The sequence below is a fragment of the Gymnogyps californianus genome, chromosome 1 (assembly GCF_018139145.2).
Source record: "Gymnogyps californianus isolate 813 chromosome 1, ASM1813914v2, whole genome shotgun sequence".
NCBI lineage: Eukaryota > Metazoa > Chordata > Aves > Accipitriformes > Cathartidae > Gymnogyps > Gymnogyps californianus.
In genome coordinates, this window is record NC_059471.1 from 140,190,825 (window position 1) to 140,208,313 (window position 17,489).

At 37.8% G+C, this 17,489-nt stretch overlaps 1 protein-coding gene across 1 annotated transcript in view; it reads left to right on the plus strand.

Annotated features, from left to right (window-relative positions):
* SMC1B (structural maintenance of chromosomes 1B) overlaps positions 1-17,489 on the plus strand; it is a 38,993-nt gene that overhangs the window by 3,615 nt on the left and 17,889 nt on the right. The window contains exons 4-14 of the mRNA XM_050911100.1: positions 290-493; positions 921-1,159; positions 1,642-1,900; positions 3,327-3,467; positions 5,754-5,836; positions 6,866-7,073; positions 9,978-10,163; positions 12,535-12,714; positions 13,753-13,899; positions 14,525-14,662; positions 15,158-15,274. Of these exons, the coding sequence (XP_050767057.1) occupies positions 290-493; positions 921-1,159; positions 1,642-1,900; positions 3,327-3,467; positions 5,754-5,836; positions 6,866-7,073; positions 9,978-10,163; positions 12,535-12,714; positions 13,753-13,899; positions 14,525-14,662; positions 15,158-15,274 (1,902 nt within the window). The remainder of the gene's footprint in view (positions 1-289; positions 494-920; positions 1,160-1,641; positions 1,901-3,326; positions 3,468-5,753; positions 5,837-6,865; positions 7,074-9,977; positions 10,164-12,534; positions 12,715-13,752; positions 13,900-14,524; positions 14,663-15,157; positions 15,275-17,489) is intronic.

Genomic DNA, 17,489 nt, shown 5'->3' on the forward strand with positions numbered 1-17,489 from the left:
TGATACTGCTCACTGATTTGTGCAGATTGATTTAGTTTGAAGGTGTTTTTCATAGACCATATCTGACATTCTAAAACTTTTAGTGATGTCATTTAATTACATGAGGTGGCTAGGTGATATTCCTTTTGGTACTAAACTTTTCCTTGGATTTGAATCTAAAAGTATTTCCGTCCAATTCTGTTAACCATAAATATATCCGGAGATAAATCTGTACTATATGCTCTTAAAGAAATTTATTAGACAACATAATGATCTACAGTGCTGCAGTTTTTTTGCAATTTTGTTTTAGGGAACAGTAGAATCAATTGCAATGAAGAAGCCGAAGGACAGAACTCAACTTTTTGAACAAATCAGTAATTCGTGGGAATATGCTGAAGACTATGAACGAAAAAAGAAAAAAATGCGGCAAGCAGAAGAGGATGCACAGTTTAATTATAACAAGAAGAAAAGTGTTGCAGCAGAACGCAAACAAGCAAAGATAGAGAAAGAGGAGGTAACTCAAAGTTATTCCTTTTTTGCATGTTAAGGTCTCAGATTTTGCATCTTTTATGAACTTAAATACAGGGTTTTAAAAAAAAAAAGTTTTTCATCTAGTATTTTTTTCAGTATGGTATACTATATAATAACAGTATAATTTAAAAGGGTAGAGGAATACTATATATATATATAAAATTATATACGCATTATATAATTATATATCCATATAATAAAATCTAAATAAATGAAAGTGTAGGTTTGCCAGTATAATTAATTTAAGTGTTGACTTTATGTTGACTACATGTTTGAGTTTTATGATTAGTGCACATTACTGGAATTACAGCTACTGGTACATCATCTTATATCACTTTGGACTTGAAATTAGACTGCGAATGGTTAAAAATCCTTTTTATAAACCATAAATAAAATTTTAATGTTGGTAGGCAGACCATTACCAGATGCTTCTCAAGGAACTGGATGAAGAAAGGATACAGCTGCAGCTTTTCCGGCTTTATCACAACGAAAAAAACATTGACTTTGTGAAAAAAAGTTTGGATGAAAAGAACATGGAGGCTCGTATCAAGAAAGAGTCTCTTTCTACAGCAGAAGATGCATTCAGAGCCAAGAAAAAAGTGCTTGGTGTACTAAACAGAGACCAACAGCACATGGAAAAAGAAATGAAGTAGGTTTTCCAGTCAGATTCTCTGATAGTTGAATTAAAGCATAGTCTGCACTGGGAATTGCTTGGCAGGGGTGCATTTCCTGTTAAAGCAGTTGGGTGATATCCCAACGCGATGAAAGTCAGTTTGTAGCAGTTTACTGAAGTAATATCTAGACATTGCTTTCACTTCCACTACCATGCCCAGGTTGTCAGTAATTTCATTATATAAATACTTGTTTGCTATTAAATTTTTTAGAAGGTTATGCTTCACTTCTTAGATTTCTATTTTCAGTGGATATTTAAAAAAAAAAAAAAAATCACCTGTGGGTATGTAACCTTGCAGTTGACAACTGATTATTTGTTTGCATGTGTGGTTGGGAGGGGGGTTTTCTTTTTTCTTTTTTTGGTGTGGTTTTGTTGTTTTGAATGTGTGTTGTGGTTGTTGGTTGGTTGGGTTTTTTGTTTGTTTGTTTTGGGTTTGGTTTTTGTTTTTGTTTTTTTAGGACTCTGGAAGCATCACTGATTCAGCAGAGAGCCCTCTATATAAAAGCAAAGGAAAACACTTCATACGAAATCAAGAAAGTAGAAATGTCTAAAAAATCTCTAAGGGACAAGGAGAAATCCTGTGATAAGGAAAAGCAGAACATAAAGGAACTAGAGATAGAATTGAATGATATTGAGAAGGCATGGAGAGTGTTTGAGAAGAAAGCTGAAGAGGAGATATTGCAGAGAGCAGCAGCTATTGAGCTGGGAGAAAGTCAGGTGAATTGGGAGGCCAAAAAGTACTGTTTACTAGTGAAGTCCAAAAATCCCCAGTGATGACAGAGAAACCATTGTTTCACCAATAACCTGTAATTTCTAATGATCTTTTTGCTGTTGAGCTCAAACAAAATTGTAACTTTTATTTAGAGACTGTTCATTGGATGAAGCGAAATGTTGATGCAGCCTCTTAGGGGAGTGGGCTGTCTCCTTTCTGGGAGGGGCGGGGGGGAAAGTCAGATCTCACAGAAGTTCCAAATATGGAACGCTTCTAGGAAGTAAATCTAAGTTGCGTAGAGATTTAGAAATTCAACATCGTGAGACTGGAAATGGTAAGCATCTCTCCTAGGGTGTGAAGTACATCTTTTAAGAAATGTGAGAAGATACCCTATTAGAGGAAGCAGTGAATTTTCAGGGAACAAGAAGTTGAGAAGAGTTTGATGGAAACTTCAGAAGGGTTGTACACAGGGACTGTCATCTGTGGATTAGGATTATAGCTACATGTAATTATCCATGGTTAGGTTGTTCTCTCTGGTTTGGTTTTTCCCCCATTCTTCATGGAAGTCCACATGGTGCATTATGGGAAGGTAGGATAGAAAACATCCAGTAGGGTCTCGGGGTGAGAGGGTAATTTTTGAGAAATGGCCTGTCAGCTGAGGTACAGAAATATGTCTTCAATTAGGAAAAAACAAGAAGACAACAAAAATGCAAACAAGACTTGGTAGTATACATACAATCTACTGTGGGTCAGAATCTAAAACTGAGGTAGCTCACTTACGAGCTGTTTTAAGTTATTTTAGAAGGAAAGGACTGCATCACTTCACGGTAAATTCACATTTGAAGAAGCTATCTTCGCAATCATATGGCCAGAAACGCTTTTAAAACTAAGTGCTAGCTTCTTTTCTCCACTGTCTCTTCCTTAAAATAGTTTCTCATCGATTAATGGAGAACCTGCAGGGTTGTTCTTTCAGTTTGTGAATCTTCCTACTCTGCACTTTAGAGGCATTTGGTCAGGTAGTCATAACTTTGCAGGATTGTTTAAAATGTTTATGTTTACCTTAATTGTGTTTGATAACATGAGAATGCTGTAATTATAAATACCAAAACTTGCACTAATTTTGGGCTGTGCAAAAACTTAGTGTTAACCTTAAGATTGACTGTGAAGTACTGTAAACCTTCCTGAAAAATGAGAGTCATTAGAAGTCTAAAACAGGACTGTAGGCAAGAACTATTAAGTGTAAGCTTTGGGTTGAATCTTTCTCTAATAAAATATAACTTCTTATAATGCAATTAGTAGCTAAAAGGTCTTTGGGAGAATGGCGTGGTTTTCATAATCTTAATTATGATAGAGTAGGCAATTACTAATTGAGGCTGTAACAACATGAGCCCACTTTCAGTGGAGTGAAATTTTTTTTTGTTATTTGTCCAGTTGGAGCGCTATAAAGAGCTAAAGGAAATAGCAAGAAAGAAAGTAGCTACACTAACCCAGCAGCTAGAAAAACTTCGTTGGGAGGAAAAAGCAGATCAAGAAAGGCTGAAACTTAATCGGAGGAAGAAAAAAGAAGTTGAGGTATTTGTATCAAGCTAGAATTACGTTTTAAGGAGAAGAATGTTTCTCTACCCCTCCCTCTGGTATAAATGTCTATATACATGTGTTAAATGCTTTGACATAAACAAATCCTCAGCAAAGGAGATACATTGTAAGTGTTAGCTCAGTTTTCATATTGCAACACGTTTAGCAGAATGGCTTCTAAATTTGTTCGGAGAATAGTTGCGTGGGCCCACACTGAGGATTTGGTTTTGAAAGCTTTGGCTCTAATATTTTACAGTTACTCAGAACATATGCTTAACTGTAATCAGTTCCTGTTTTTGTAAGTGTAGTTTTTCTTTCTGAGATGTCCTACCGCTGTTGTATAGCTGTATGATACTCACACCCTTTAGAGGTTTATTTTGACCACAGCTACCTTTTTGCTGAGATGTTTTTAAGGTCAGTTGTGTGTATGAGTGTGTTGTAGTTGGAAAAATCTCCTTGGTGTCAACTCTTCTATTGCACTTCAGAGGCAGGGTGTTTGGTGTGAATACATATCATTGCTGTCATTTGGTTTCTCATTTCTTTTATCATTGCAGATCCAAACGTAACAGTAAAATACCTACATTTTTCACTATGACTTGGTCACCATGCTTGGTGTTATCTTTTAGAAAAATTATTTCCCAACTCATTGTTCAACTTCGCATGATGCTTCTGATAGAAGTAGAAAGGACAGAAGCTCAGCTGACGATCTGTCTTTTGCTGGAAACCTTGCCCTATTAGGTGTTTTTGGTTTTTTGTCTTTTTTTTTTTCCAAGCTATACTAACCTTGCAGTTTTGTCACCTACTAGGAAGTTAGACAGACAACATGCATTTCTTCACCGTTTATGGAGTCAAGGTTTGGAGGAGACTCCTTATGTTCAGAAAACTTAAAAATCCATTAGATCAGACTTTACCAGTTCTAGAGTTCCTAACACCTCATTCTTGTACATATAAACTTGCTTGTATGGAAAAGTCTATATTTTACTGTATACCTATGAGGGTGTAAAGTCATCCTTGCCATAATATGTAAGTTAATACTTGTATGTCCGTTTGCTCTTGATACAACACTACTATTTCTTTCGAAGTACTAGTTACCGGGAAAACCTAGTTAGTATCTAGAAGTGAAATAAATTCTATTGCTTGTGCTTCTGAAACTCTGCAAGTCCCATTGTACTGTTGAGAAGGAAATAAGGGATACTTGAGAGTTCATAAAATGCATGTCTGACCATTCAGAGTTGGCATGACTTATCTGTACTACTAACACTTGGTGGTCACTCCTCACGATGCAGCATGTACGTGACCACATCTAGCATGCTCTGTCCAGTTCTGGGCTCCCTAGTACGAGAAAGATAATGGCATCCTGGAGTGAGTCCAGCAGAGAGCCACCAAGCTGGCTGGGGCTGGAGCGCCTGCCTTGTGAGGAGAGGCTGTGAGAACTGGATCTGTTCAGCCTGGAGAAGGAGAGGTGAAGGGGAGACGTTATTGCTGTCTGCAGTTACCTAATGGGAGGGTATGAATAAGATAGAGCCACACTCTTTCTAGAGGTGCACAGTGATAGGATGGGAGACGACAAGCACAACTTAAAACGCAGGAAATTCTGAATAGCTCTTGGGTAAACTATTTCATCTCAAGGACAGTCAGACATTGAAGCGGGTGCACAAAGAGGTTGTGGACTCTCCATCCCTAGAGCTATTCAAAAGGTCACAAGGATTTCAGAAGTTAAATTAAGGCTTAATAAAATGTGTAGGTAACAATATTTTTTTTCCTTTCATTTGCTTTTAGTTAATGTATTTTTATTCAATTTGAATAATTAACAATACTTGTTTCATTGTTGGTTTGGTTTTTAGTACAATGCTTTTGTGTCAGTTTGGAACCTCTATGTCAACTTATTCATGTGGACATTCCTTCTTAGGAAAAAGCTTCTATTAATTTCGGGCCAAGAAAAGCACCTTTTTTGTTTTAACACCTATAATTTACTAACACTATGTTTAAAGTTATTTTCTTTGATGGTGTCATGATTCTTTGTGCTGAAGAGGCTTTCTCTGAACTGTAGCCGAACGTGAAAAATCCAGTAATGGCCTTGATAAAATAATTTTCCTTTATTATTCATGGTGCAATTTGACATCTACTGTTGAAAAAGAGATGCTATTACTTCAGCATGAAATACCAACAAGGAAGAAAAGATCTATCTCCGTACTTGTTCTGAATTAAGAGCTTTCTATTGTGCTGTAAAACTGCTGTTTTCCTCTGGCTTGTTTTTAACACATTCTATTTGTGATTGCGTAGGAAAACATAAAACACACTGTGGAACAGATAGAAGAGCATAAAAACCGAATAGAGAAGCTGGAAGAATATGCCAAGATATGCACGTATGTTTAAAAAATTAAAACCTAATTGGATTTCTTGCGTATTAGATATTTTCAAATTAACGTAGCAGGTTTCTAATTCTTTCTAATTCTTTTCTATTCTTTCAGATTTTAATAAGAATTAGAATTCTTACTAATTCTAATTAATAGTTCAGTTACTTTAGCTGTCAGAATAAAGTAGGAAGTATGATGACTCATCCATATGTTGTTTGAAACAGTTTTACAATTGCTTCTGATTTCTTGTAGGTATGCAGATTACATCACTACAGCTAGGGTATGGGTCTATTAGCGTACAAATTCTGAGTGAGAGAATGGGGCAGTTCTGTAGTTGTGCTGCTCTAGGAAGTCGTTAATATTTACATTGGGTATTAGGAGCACAGCTCAGTTCTTGCTTCCTGGGTCTTGTCTTCTACCTGATTTTTACTCTTTGTGAAATAAGGTGTATAAGCCCTTCATTGAGCAACCTGAACGAACTTTGACATTAGCCTGTGTTTTGTGCAGGAGGTCAGAGTAGGTGATCTCCAGAGATTTTTTTCCCAACCTAACTTTTCCTATGCATCTGTAATGTATGCTTTGGCTTAATGCTGTCTGTGTACTGAACAAAGTTCTGCCGTGGACAGGGAGCAGCAGACCCATTGTGATTGGTGTGATGCAAAATTACTTTAATTAAGTAGTTGTAGTAGAGTGTGATAGAGCCTTAGTGACTTCGGTAAGTGTGTAAAGTGAGTCGTACTTTTGCATGAGAATTCTTAGTCCTTCTTAGTTTTACAGTATCAGACCTTTTCTTGGTGGAGGATAAAACAGTATGGTTGCGTATTACACAGGTAAAAACTCAACTGAACTCAATTTTGAAACCTTAAAAATAGCTTATACTATAGAATGCAACTTGTATAAGAAGTAGCTTCTTAAAGATACTTAAAGTCTTTAATGATTTTCATAGTCTATGACCATAGAATGACTTTAATTTTATAAGCTAAAAGCTTGTATAAATGAAATAGTAAATTACTTTCGTATTTTTGCTTCCCTTCAAAGTGAATCGTTAGCAGAGAAAAAACGGCAAGAGGAAGTACTAACTAAGGAAATTGAAAATTCAACAATACGAATGGCTGAAGTGAATGAAGAATTGAACAAAATAGTTGGTGAACTGCAGAATGCCAAAATTGATTACCATGAAGGAAGGCGTCAGCAAATGAGAGCAGAGGTCCTGGAAAATCTTAAAAGACTATATCCGGATTCTGTGGTAATTGAATGGCCTCATTTAAATGCTTTATTTTAGAATTAAGATTTAGGAGTTCTGCCTTAGACTAAGCAGCTAGAGTAAATTGGACTGTCTTGAATATTATTTTAAACTTTATGCTTGCTTGAGTGTACTTGGTGAAATAGTATTACTGAAAGAATAGTAGCATATACTGTCATTATTTTTCAGTTTCCAGAAGTAGACAGATTACTGCTTGTGTCAAAGAATAATTTTGATCTCATGTGATTTTGTGGTGTTTGGTTTTTTGTTTTGGTTTGGTTTTTTTTTTCTTTTTGGTTTTGTTTTCTTCTGTCCTCAAACATATTTTTGACTTATTTATTTTGAACAAATGAATGGGAAGGTTAGCTATGAGACCATTTATTCCAGAAAGGATACTTCTTCCAACGGACAATTTTGCTTAGGTGCATGAGATTTTTATGTTACCAAGTGGTCTGTCTTTGCTTATCAGTCACCATATTTTACTTAATGGCATTATTGAAGAGTAATTTAAGTGTTTTGTGTATTGATTCTGAATTGTCAGCAGACGTTGGTTGTTTTATGAGGCATATTTACACCTTTTTATTGACACTTAAAAATACTTACTCCAACATGGGAGCCATTCCAAATAAGAACTTTTAAATAAATCTAATCAATTGAATAGTTGGTCTCTGAGTATATCTCAGTATAATCAATCCTTTTTGATATACATAGTCTCTTGAGATGTACAAGCTGGGAATCTTTTTTTTTGGTTTTTTTTGGTTTTTTTAAGTTTAGAAGGTGACATATCTCTGCTTCCTAGTGCTGCCATAAGAACATAAAATGTTTTTGGTTGTTCTTTGCTTCTTGGTCTTTTGCAAAACCTCCTCAGAATCTGGCAAGTGTCTGATCCTGTTTTTTTCTCAAGAGATTAAGAAATTTGCTTTTCAGCTGTTCTTCAGAATTTTTTCATCCATGTTAACAAGGTTTTCCAAAAAATCAAAAAGATGATTGGTATATCTCTTTTTGCTCGCTCTTTGCATTGTATCCGTATTTGAAAAGAACTGGATCAGACTGGTGATACTGTGCTGGCTTAGGGGAGGGCTGGTGTTCAGGATGTTCTCTGTTGTTTAGCTTCAGGAGCTGCAAATTTAAGAGTACTTACAGATGTGATGGCTTCTAACAAGTGAAAACTAGATGAGTCGAATTGGTTACATAAACTATCCCGTTACAGAAATTCTTAACGATACCTGCTTCATTACCCTTGTTCCTGTAATAGTTTTTCCAACACCAGTGTATGAGAGAACAGAGTTGCTTCTGAGCTGCTCCTTACACTCTGGTGTACTAATTCCAGATTACTGAACACAATTCAAATTAAAGCCTCAGGATGGAAGGATCGTGACACATTTCATCTTCTGGTAGTCCACTAAGTACTCAGGCAGAACTGGAGGAAATCTTGGTGTCAGTCTTCTGGATTTCATAGGCAAAAAATGGCATACTGCTTCTAAATGTTTAGTTCTTACATCCATTTTAAAGCTTCTATTCTTCTGTTAAAACGTTCTTGTAATGGTTGGTGAACATTCCAGGTACTGGAATAGCCATGCAGCAATGTGATTCCCGCTGTATGAGTGACGTGCATTTTCACAGATTTGTCTGATCAACAAAGTGAATTTTGCAGCTGATTACAGTTTTTACAATTTAATTTTCAAAACTGCATTCCTACATTGGTAGTTTTAATTGGCAAGATTGCTATTGTTACAGATTCAGTTGGGCTGTCAATATTTGTTTTCACAGAAATCTGGCATTCCATCTGGACTTAAATGCCTGTGTCTGAAAGTATATAGATCCTCTGTATAGTTTTGCATGTCTGAAACATCATGTGTCTGAGCTGCAGATACAAACATCCAAGTAGATGGCACTGTGAGAAAACCAGGAAACTAAATAAAGACCTTTGTGGTGTTGGGTGTTTATCCTCGCTTCTGCTGTTTTTCAGAAAAGGGAGAACATTTGTCAAGAGAAGGGTAGGAAAGTAGACCATAGTAGGCCATGATTTGATCTACTGGAAATTATCTTAATTATATCATTCATGAGATAACACTGTGGATGACCTATCACATACAACTCTTAGCAGTTGTCTTCCTGTTCTTATTTGTTTAAATTTAATAAGGATAAAACTGTAGATATGCAAGTGGAGACCAGTAGGTATATGTCAACAAGCAGAAAAATTGTTCTTGCATGAATTCACAGGTTATAATGTTCAGAATGTGCATTAGTAGCTTTAATCAGTCAGGGAAAGCTCAACTGTACCTATAATTACAGAAATGGAACAAAAGATCTTTAGGGAGTGTACACAGCAAAGAACTAAATACTTTTATCTATGGAGGTGTTATTTCAATATATGGCAAAACAGACTTGATTATTTGGACTATGCAGTACCAGAAAAGCAGTTTTCTTTCGTGCAACTAAAGTAAGCAGATACTTCTTTTTTGGGTTGAAACTGGAATAGTGCCTCTCTTCCTACCATTTTCCAGTTAACAGTTCTATTTATTTAAGACCTTATTGTCATTCAAAGATCTTATTGTGTGTTAGATATTTTCTTTCTCTCCAAAAAAGATGCTTAGTTAACTTTGCTATTGTCACTCTGTCATACTTCTAGAAATGTATGCTAGAGATTCTGAGTAAAACATTGAGATAAGTAACTGTAACCTCAGGGGAAAAAATTAAATCCCTTCAGATTTTGAAGGCATACTTTGCAATTTAGATTGATGACTGCTACAATTTCTATTTTTTCTGATGTACAGCCATTGTAAGAGAGTGCAGCTGGTAGATATGTAACACATTTTCCTCTTACTACTTCAGTATCTTGTATGCAGAAATATTATTTGATATCTAAAGTAACATACTAATATTTCTCTATATTTTTATCTTCAGTTTGGAAGACTGCTCGACCTGTGTCATCCTATTCATAAAAAATATCAGCTTGCTGTTACCAAGGTATTCAGCAAATACATGACTGCTATTGTTGTTGCCACTGAAAAAACAGCAAGAGATTGCATTCGGTTCCTAAAACAAGAACGAGCTGAACCTGAAACTTTTCTTGCTTTGGATTACCTTGATGTAAGTACGTTTTTCTTTTTCCTGTCATCAGCAAGCTAATACACTTGTAAATCTTGATATTGGCTTATTTAAGCTAACTAAAATAGGCTTAAGTGTTAAGGCAAAGCACTTAAGAGGTGAACTTCATGAGGTTCCTGTTGGCCCATTTCTCCAGCCTGCTGAGGTCCCTCTGGATGGCAGCATGACCCATCTGGCATATCAGCCATTCCTTCCAGTTTTGTGTCATCAGCACACTTGCTGAGGGTACACTGTGCCCCATCATCCAGATAATTAATGAAGATGTTAAACAGGACTGGTCCCAGTATTGACATGGCTAGTTACTGGCCTCCAACTGGACTTTGTGCCACCAGTCACCACCCTGTGGGCCTGTTTGTTCAGCCAGTTTTCAGTCCACCTCATTGTCTGTTCATCCAGCCTGTTTTTCATCAGCTTCTCTGAGGATCTTGTGGGAGACAGTGTTGAAAGACTTAGCGAAGTCTAGGTAGACAATATCCACTGCTCTCCCCTTGTCGACCAGGCCAGTCATTTCATTGTAGAAGGCTATAAGGTTGGTCAAGCATGACCAACTTAGTGAATCCATGCTGACTACTCCTCCAAGACTTTCTTGTCGTTCATGTGCCTGGAAATGGTTTCTAGGATTAGTTGCTCCTTCACCTTCCCAGGGATCAAGGTGAGGCTGACTGTCCTGTAGTTCCCTGGGTCCTCTTTCTTGCCCCTTTTTGAACACAGGAGTGACACTTGTTTTTCTCCAGTCCTTAGGCACCTCTTTCAGTTGCCATGATCATTCAAAGATTATTGAGAGTGGCCTTGCAATGACATCAGCCAGCTCCTTCAGCACTGGTGGTTGCATCACATCAGGGCCCATGCATTTATGTCTGTCCGGTTTGCTTAAGCATTCCCTGACCTTATCCCCTTCCATCAAGGGTACATCTTCCTTGTTCCAGACTTTCTTCCTGGTGTCGGGAACCTGGGATCCCTGGAGGCCAGTCTTGCTAGTAAAGGCTGAGGTGAAGAATGAATTCAGTACCTCAGTCTCTTCTGTGTCCCATATCACCAGGTCCCCTGCCTCATTCAGCAGCAGGCCCACGTTTTCCCTAGTCTTCCTTTTGTCGCCTGTGTACTTACAGAAGCCATTTCTTTGACATCCCTTGCCAGATTCAATTCCAGTTGGGCTTTGGCTTTCCTAACCCCATATCTGCGTGGTTGGACAGTGCATCTATATTCCTCCCAGGTTACCTATCCCTGCCTCTACCTTCTGTATGCTTCCTCTTTGTGTTTGAGTTTTGCCAGGAACTCCTTTTTTATCCATGCAGGCCTCCTGGCACTTCTGCGTGACTTCCTGCTCATTGGGATGATTGCTCTTAAGGCTGGAGGAGGTGATCCTTGAATATTAACCAGCATTCATGGGCCCCTCTTCACTCTGGGCCCTTATCCCATGGGACTCTACCAAGCAGATATTTGAAGAGGCCAAAGTCTGTTCTGAAGTCCAGGGTTGTGAGCTTGCCTTTTGCCCTGCTCCCTCCTCTCAGGGTTCTGAACTCTCCTATCTCATGTTCACCTCAGTCAGGGCTGCCTTTGACTTTCCCATCTCCAGCAAGCCTCTCCTTCTTGGTGAGTATGAGGTCTAGCAGAGCACCTCTCCTCATGGGCTTCTGTGTCACTTGGGTGAGGAAGTTGTCATTGATGCTTCCCAGGAACCGCCTGGATTGCTTATGCCCTGCTGTGTTGTCCCTGTAGCAGACAATGCAGTGGTTCAAGTCCCCCGTGAGGGCCAGGGCCTGTGAATGTGACAGCTGCTTTTAGCTGTTTGTTAGAAGGCCTCATCCACTTGTTCTTCCTGGTCTGGCAGCCTGTGGCAGACACCCACTACAATGTTCCTTTACCAGTTCTTTCTTCAGTCCTTACCCACGAGCTCTCAGTTGGCTCATCATCGTTCCCCAGGCAGAGCTCCGTGCATTTCAGCTGTTCTCTCACATACAGGGCAACTCCACCTCCTCGTCTTCCCAGCCTGTCCTTCCTAAAGAGCCTGTATCCCTCCATTGCAACACTCCAGTTCTGGGAGCCATCCCACCATGTCTCCATGATCCCAAGAGGACCGTAGCCCTGCAACTGCACACAGATCTCTCACTCATCTTGGTTATTTGCCGTACTACATGCATTAGTGTATTTGCATTTCATGCATAGTGAAATAGGTTCTACAGATTTAAGGACTATAGTATACACAGAATATGAAAACCAGATGACTTTCTGGTTTTGTAGCGACTGAGACCCCCATTCTGTTGATTTGTACATCCTGTCCCCAGACCACTCGGATTTGGACATGCTTTGCTATTACAACATGGATTCTAAACACCGCTTATTTGCTTTACAGGTTAAACCAATCAACGAAAAGTTAAGAGAGATAAAAGGAGCTAAAATGATGGTGGATGTTGTACAAACTCCATTTGCTCCACTGAAAAAAGTGATTCAGTTTGTGAGTGGGAATGGCTTGGTCTGTGAAACAGTTAAAGAAGCAAAACAAATAGCATTTGATGGACCAGTGAGGTTGAAAGTAAGAAGCTGAATTTTGTTGCGTATGTTTTTCATTGCAGTTATGTATTTGATGCCATTTAAATAATTCTTCTATAAACATCCCATGAAGTATTGCAGATAAACACAGAATGGTACTACGCTGTCTAGTCTATTCCCACATAAGTAAACTCCCAGATATTTCAAATGGTTATGTTTTCCTCTGTATGGTAGTATGTTTAAGTGATTTCCTGGGAAAAGGAGGCAAATTAGAAGATAGTTAGTGTCCAAATATGTTTCTTGGTATGGTCCTCGTGATGAAGAGGAGGAGGAGGAAGGAGGCATAATCCTGTTCTTAAAATTGTGTGATTTAAAAATACAAACTTTACCTTGCTAGCTTTTTTATGAAGAAATGCTTTCAAAAATTATTTAAAATACCTGACAATCTCTTAGTTGTAGATGTAGACTGTGTTGAGGACTGGAAGCTTCTCTGTCTTTTCCTGCAGTTCTTTCTTCTTATCCATATCTCTATTACTGTGGACAGTCTGTAGAGCCCTTTTATGCACTTATTAAACCTTTAAAAATCTTGATTAAAACAGCTTTAAGTTGAAGGTGAGTTTGAAATCATGTTTACTTGGAATCAAGTTAAGTCACAAAAACACCCATGTTCTTTACTAAAATTTACACTTTCTGTTTACAAATGAGCTGTTTTCCTTCACTCCATTATCACATTGCTTGGTTTGCTCTACTGAGCCAGACATAACCTTCTAAGTTGCCAGTGTATACACAAATGTCTCATAGCAATTTCCTAAATACAAGGAAATTGTACAATTTCATTTCCTTTTCTGATCAGTTGTAATAATACCAAAATGTGACTAGTTCCAAGAAACAACAGTCTTTTTTTGTGGCTTCATGTATCTCATGTTAGCAGGTTTGGGACAGGAAAAAAAGTTGGAGTCAAACTAAAATGTGGTTGTTGCTTGTTTAACTACCGTATCTTGGTGCACTCGTTCTTGGGATATTTTGGCTGCTTTGTGTTCAGATTTATTTGGTTTTAATTTTTTTTTTTTTTTTCTTCCAGACAGTGGCTCTTGATGGAACTTTATTTTTGAAATCTGGAGTGATTTCTGGAGGATCAAGTGACTTAAGATTTAAAGCTAGATGTTGGGATGATAAAGAAATGAATAAAATGAAAGAAAGAAGAGATAGCTTGATTCATGAGTTAAAGGTAGGTCTCTTAAAAAGCACTTAACTGCAAAAGGCATAAAGGAGTAAAAGTTGTGTCTAATTTAATTCAGCTATGGGAAGATGATTTTCTAAAAAGGTGGTTTTCAAAACTTCTAGAAGATGCACACAGGACATAGTAGCTGTTTATCCTCTTCTAGTTAATAATAGTCGGCTGTGGGTCTCTGTCCTTAGCTGATGGGTTGGTTCACATATCACAGAGGTGGAGAACCAGGACAACACTGTTGATACAAGTGCCTTCAAGGAAAAAGAGCTGCTGTTCAAAGTACCTGAAGACTTTTAGTGAAAAAGATGATACATTCTGTCAACATGAAAATATTTGCACGGACGAAAACCTGTCAGTGTAAAACGATTTGTTGTACCTCTAGTTATTTTGGAAGAGGGATAGAGTAGGAATTTAGGAATATGCAAGCATATGCTTTCTTTCGAGAAATAAATCTGTTACAGAATGACTACTGAATATGACCAGTGCTATCAGCATTTACCTTGAATGGGGCCTATCTCAGTGAGGCTAGCTTTATGTAGTGCATAAATCTGAAAAATGAGTAACTTCCAAAGAGTCACCTCTTGTTTAAAATGCTTTTTCTTCCATCATAATATTTTTCTAGAACTTAATGAAGATCAAACGTAAGGAGACTGACTTGAAGCAGTTGCATGCTCAATGCCACGGAATTCAGACACGACTTAAATATTCACAGAATGAATTAGAGCTTATTAAAAAGAAACATCTCGCTAATCTCTACACGGTATAGTACTAAGCCTTTATAATTTTCATGTTTAATAATTGTAATTTTTTACCTAAGCTGTAATTACTGGTGAAGTAAATACTACTCCTTACGTAGTTTTTGTAATTCAATTTAAGTTTACATACAGCAGTTATGACTGAGGAATTAATAAAATATAAAGAACAAGATTACAAAGTAATTTACATGAGGCTTTTTCTATTTTAGGTTTTAAATTTGAATTTCTGGTAAGCTTGGTTTATCATTTAGTAACCTTCAGAAGTCTGTAAGTCAAAATGCACTTTAAATGATACTCATGTAATTTGCTTTTCTGCTCATTAAAATTGTAATCATTGCATGCAAATCAGCAATGATAGTGGGTAAGTGGCATTTGAGAAGAAAATTTTTAATGTTTTTAATCAGAAAAATACAGCTAATCTGGAACAGAACTGTCTCTTAATTTCTAGAAAGTTGACCATCCTATTAAGAAAAATTACCATCTTTTTCCTTTCTATCTAGGAAAAATCAAAACTGGAAAGTGAACTGGTAAATATTGAGTCTCAGCATGATATGCTGAATGAAGGAATAGCACAAAGAAAAGAAAAAATAGAAGAATTTCAGAAAAAAATTAATGAGGTAATGCCTTCTGACATAGTCGTAACTGCTTATGCTGTTATACCACAGAAACTTCTTTCTGTTCCTGCTGACTTTTAGAACTTGGACAACTTTTAACTTTGTAAAGTTTGTCGACAAGGGTTATAAGTTACTCCAGCAATCTTCCCACATTCTCTACCTTTCTTACCAAGGTAACTGTGAACGGAAGTGCGCTTGGATGTTAGCATGTATGTATCATAGCTTTGCAAATCAATTTCCTTAAAATCAAAATTCTGTGAGTTTTACAAGCCAAATGCAAACCCAACCAACCAAATCCATCCACTTCTTGAATATTAGATGAAGCTTTGCTTAATATTATAAAATATTGATAAAATTTTTGAGTTTGAAGATGTGTTGGTTTTCCCCCACCTTTTCCTGTTCTGCTACTAAATATGAGCTACTGTTTGTAGTATTGAGCAGGGACAATCCATTGAAGCTCACAGCTTTAGAGCTCTCAGTGCAAACTTTCACTGTAGATCAAATCCCAGAAAAATACACTGTAGGTCTTGGGGTAAAATTTGGTAAATATCAGCTTACTCTTTCTCAGACTCTCGTGTCCAAGTTCTTTGTAAGAAACTGTAGTTACAGAATCTTTCCTTTTTGTGGAGAGATAATCATGCAGTGTGACTGCATGACTAGACTGTAACTTTCTTTTGGCATAAAGTCTTCCTTGCCGATGTGGATCTGTGACAGCATGTACATACACTAAACTCTGTATGCACCCACAAGATTTGCAGATCTCTCAGGAATCAGTGCACCCACTAGGTAGACAGTCGCTGCGTGGGTGACTATCCTTCTGAAAATCATTCTCACTGCAGTCATAGCAGGACCCATTCAGTGTCTACATGGAAATGCTCTATAAATATCTTTTCATCTGGAGAAGAGAAGATCCACCACTTCTGCAACCCACAGGCAGAATAGATCAGGCACACTCATGCCATTAGGAAGAGAGCTCTGTATTGGTTTTCTAGAGCTGAGAACAGTTCTCAGCACTGCTAGAGCGCTTTGTTCTGAACTCTACAGGTGTCATGTCTAGGTCATGACCTGTTACACCACTATATACTAGAAAAGTAGATAGAGCAGCATAGTGTGAAGATTCCTTTCTCTTCTTGGGAGGTAGCCAATATCTGTGCTTTATTTTCTGTGCACTCTGATTACCCTGGGAGAATGGTTGAGGTGTGTGTGATGATTGTCAGCAAATTCCTCATTCCACTGTTTTGAGTTGGTTGGTTGTTTCGGTGGGGGTTTTTTTGGGGAGAGGGGGTGTTTTGGGTTTGTTGGGTTGTTTTGTATGTTGTGATTTTGGAGTTTGTTTTGTTTTTTTAAGACTGTTGTATGCCTACATTCATTTGGAGTCCAATCCATGGAAGATGGATCTAGCCAATGATATAACTGAGTCGTCTTTGCTCTCCCTCTTTTTTGAGGGGTAGCTGATTGCAGAGCTCAGGGACCTTGTGCTATCCCCACCTGTCCAAATTCATTATCTGTTATGGTACTAAACAGCTTTTGTCATTAGAACCTGTTCCTTTCTGCTTTTTATCAACAGATTCTTGATATGTGATCCAGCAGTTAGGTTTCCCAGCTGTTTTTTCTGTAGACTGTTCTGCATCTCATACCTCAGTTTCCATATCATTCTCTAATCTTCAGATGGTCCCCAGAGCAGTTCATACAGACAGCTGACAAATTCAAAAGCATGGTTGTTGTGAAGAGACTGAAGGCATTCAGTGAAGTGAATAGTAGTAAAGCCTAATCTGATACCAAGAGGGGTTTCATACTGTGTTCTACTAGAGTAGGCAATAATTCTGGCCTCTCTGAGAAATAAGCACCTCATCTCTACTGCTCTCTGGAAGCTGCCTTTGTTCCTGCTCTTACCAAACAAAGAAATCTGGTACAGACTATGGAAAAGTGGTGCTTTTTATCTGGAAAATTCACAGCCCTGCACCTAGATGCTTGTGTAAATGTAGATTCTTAGAGAAAGAGATTCCTCAGCGCTGTCTGCAGTTACTTGAGGTGTATAGTACCTGTGTAATTTAGTTCCTGGCCTCTGATGCATTCTTGTCAGTCTTTCTTGGATTAATCTATGACGGGAATTTTGCATGTAAAAAGAAGCCAAAACTGCTGCATGTTCTCTGTATTCCTTGTGATGCAGGCATGAGGGAGTGCAGATGTCTGTCATCTGCAAACACTGAGAAAATCA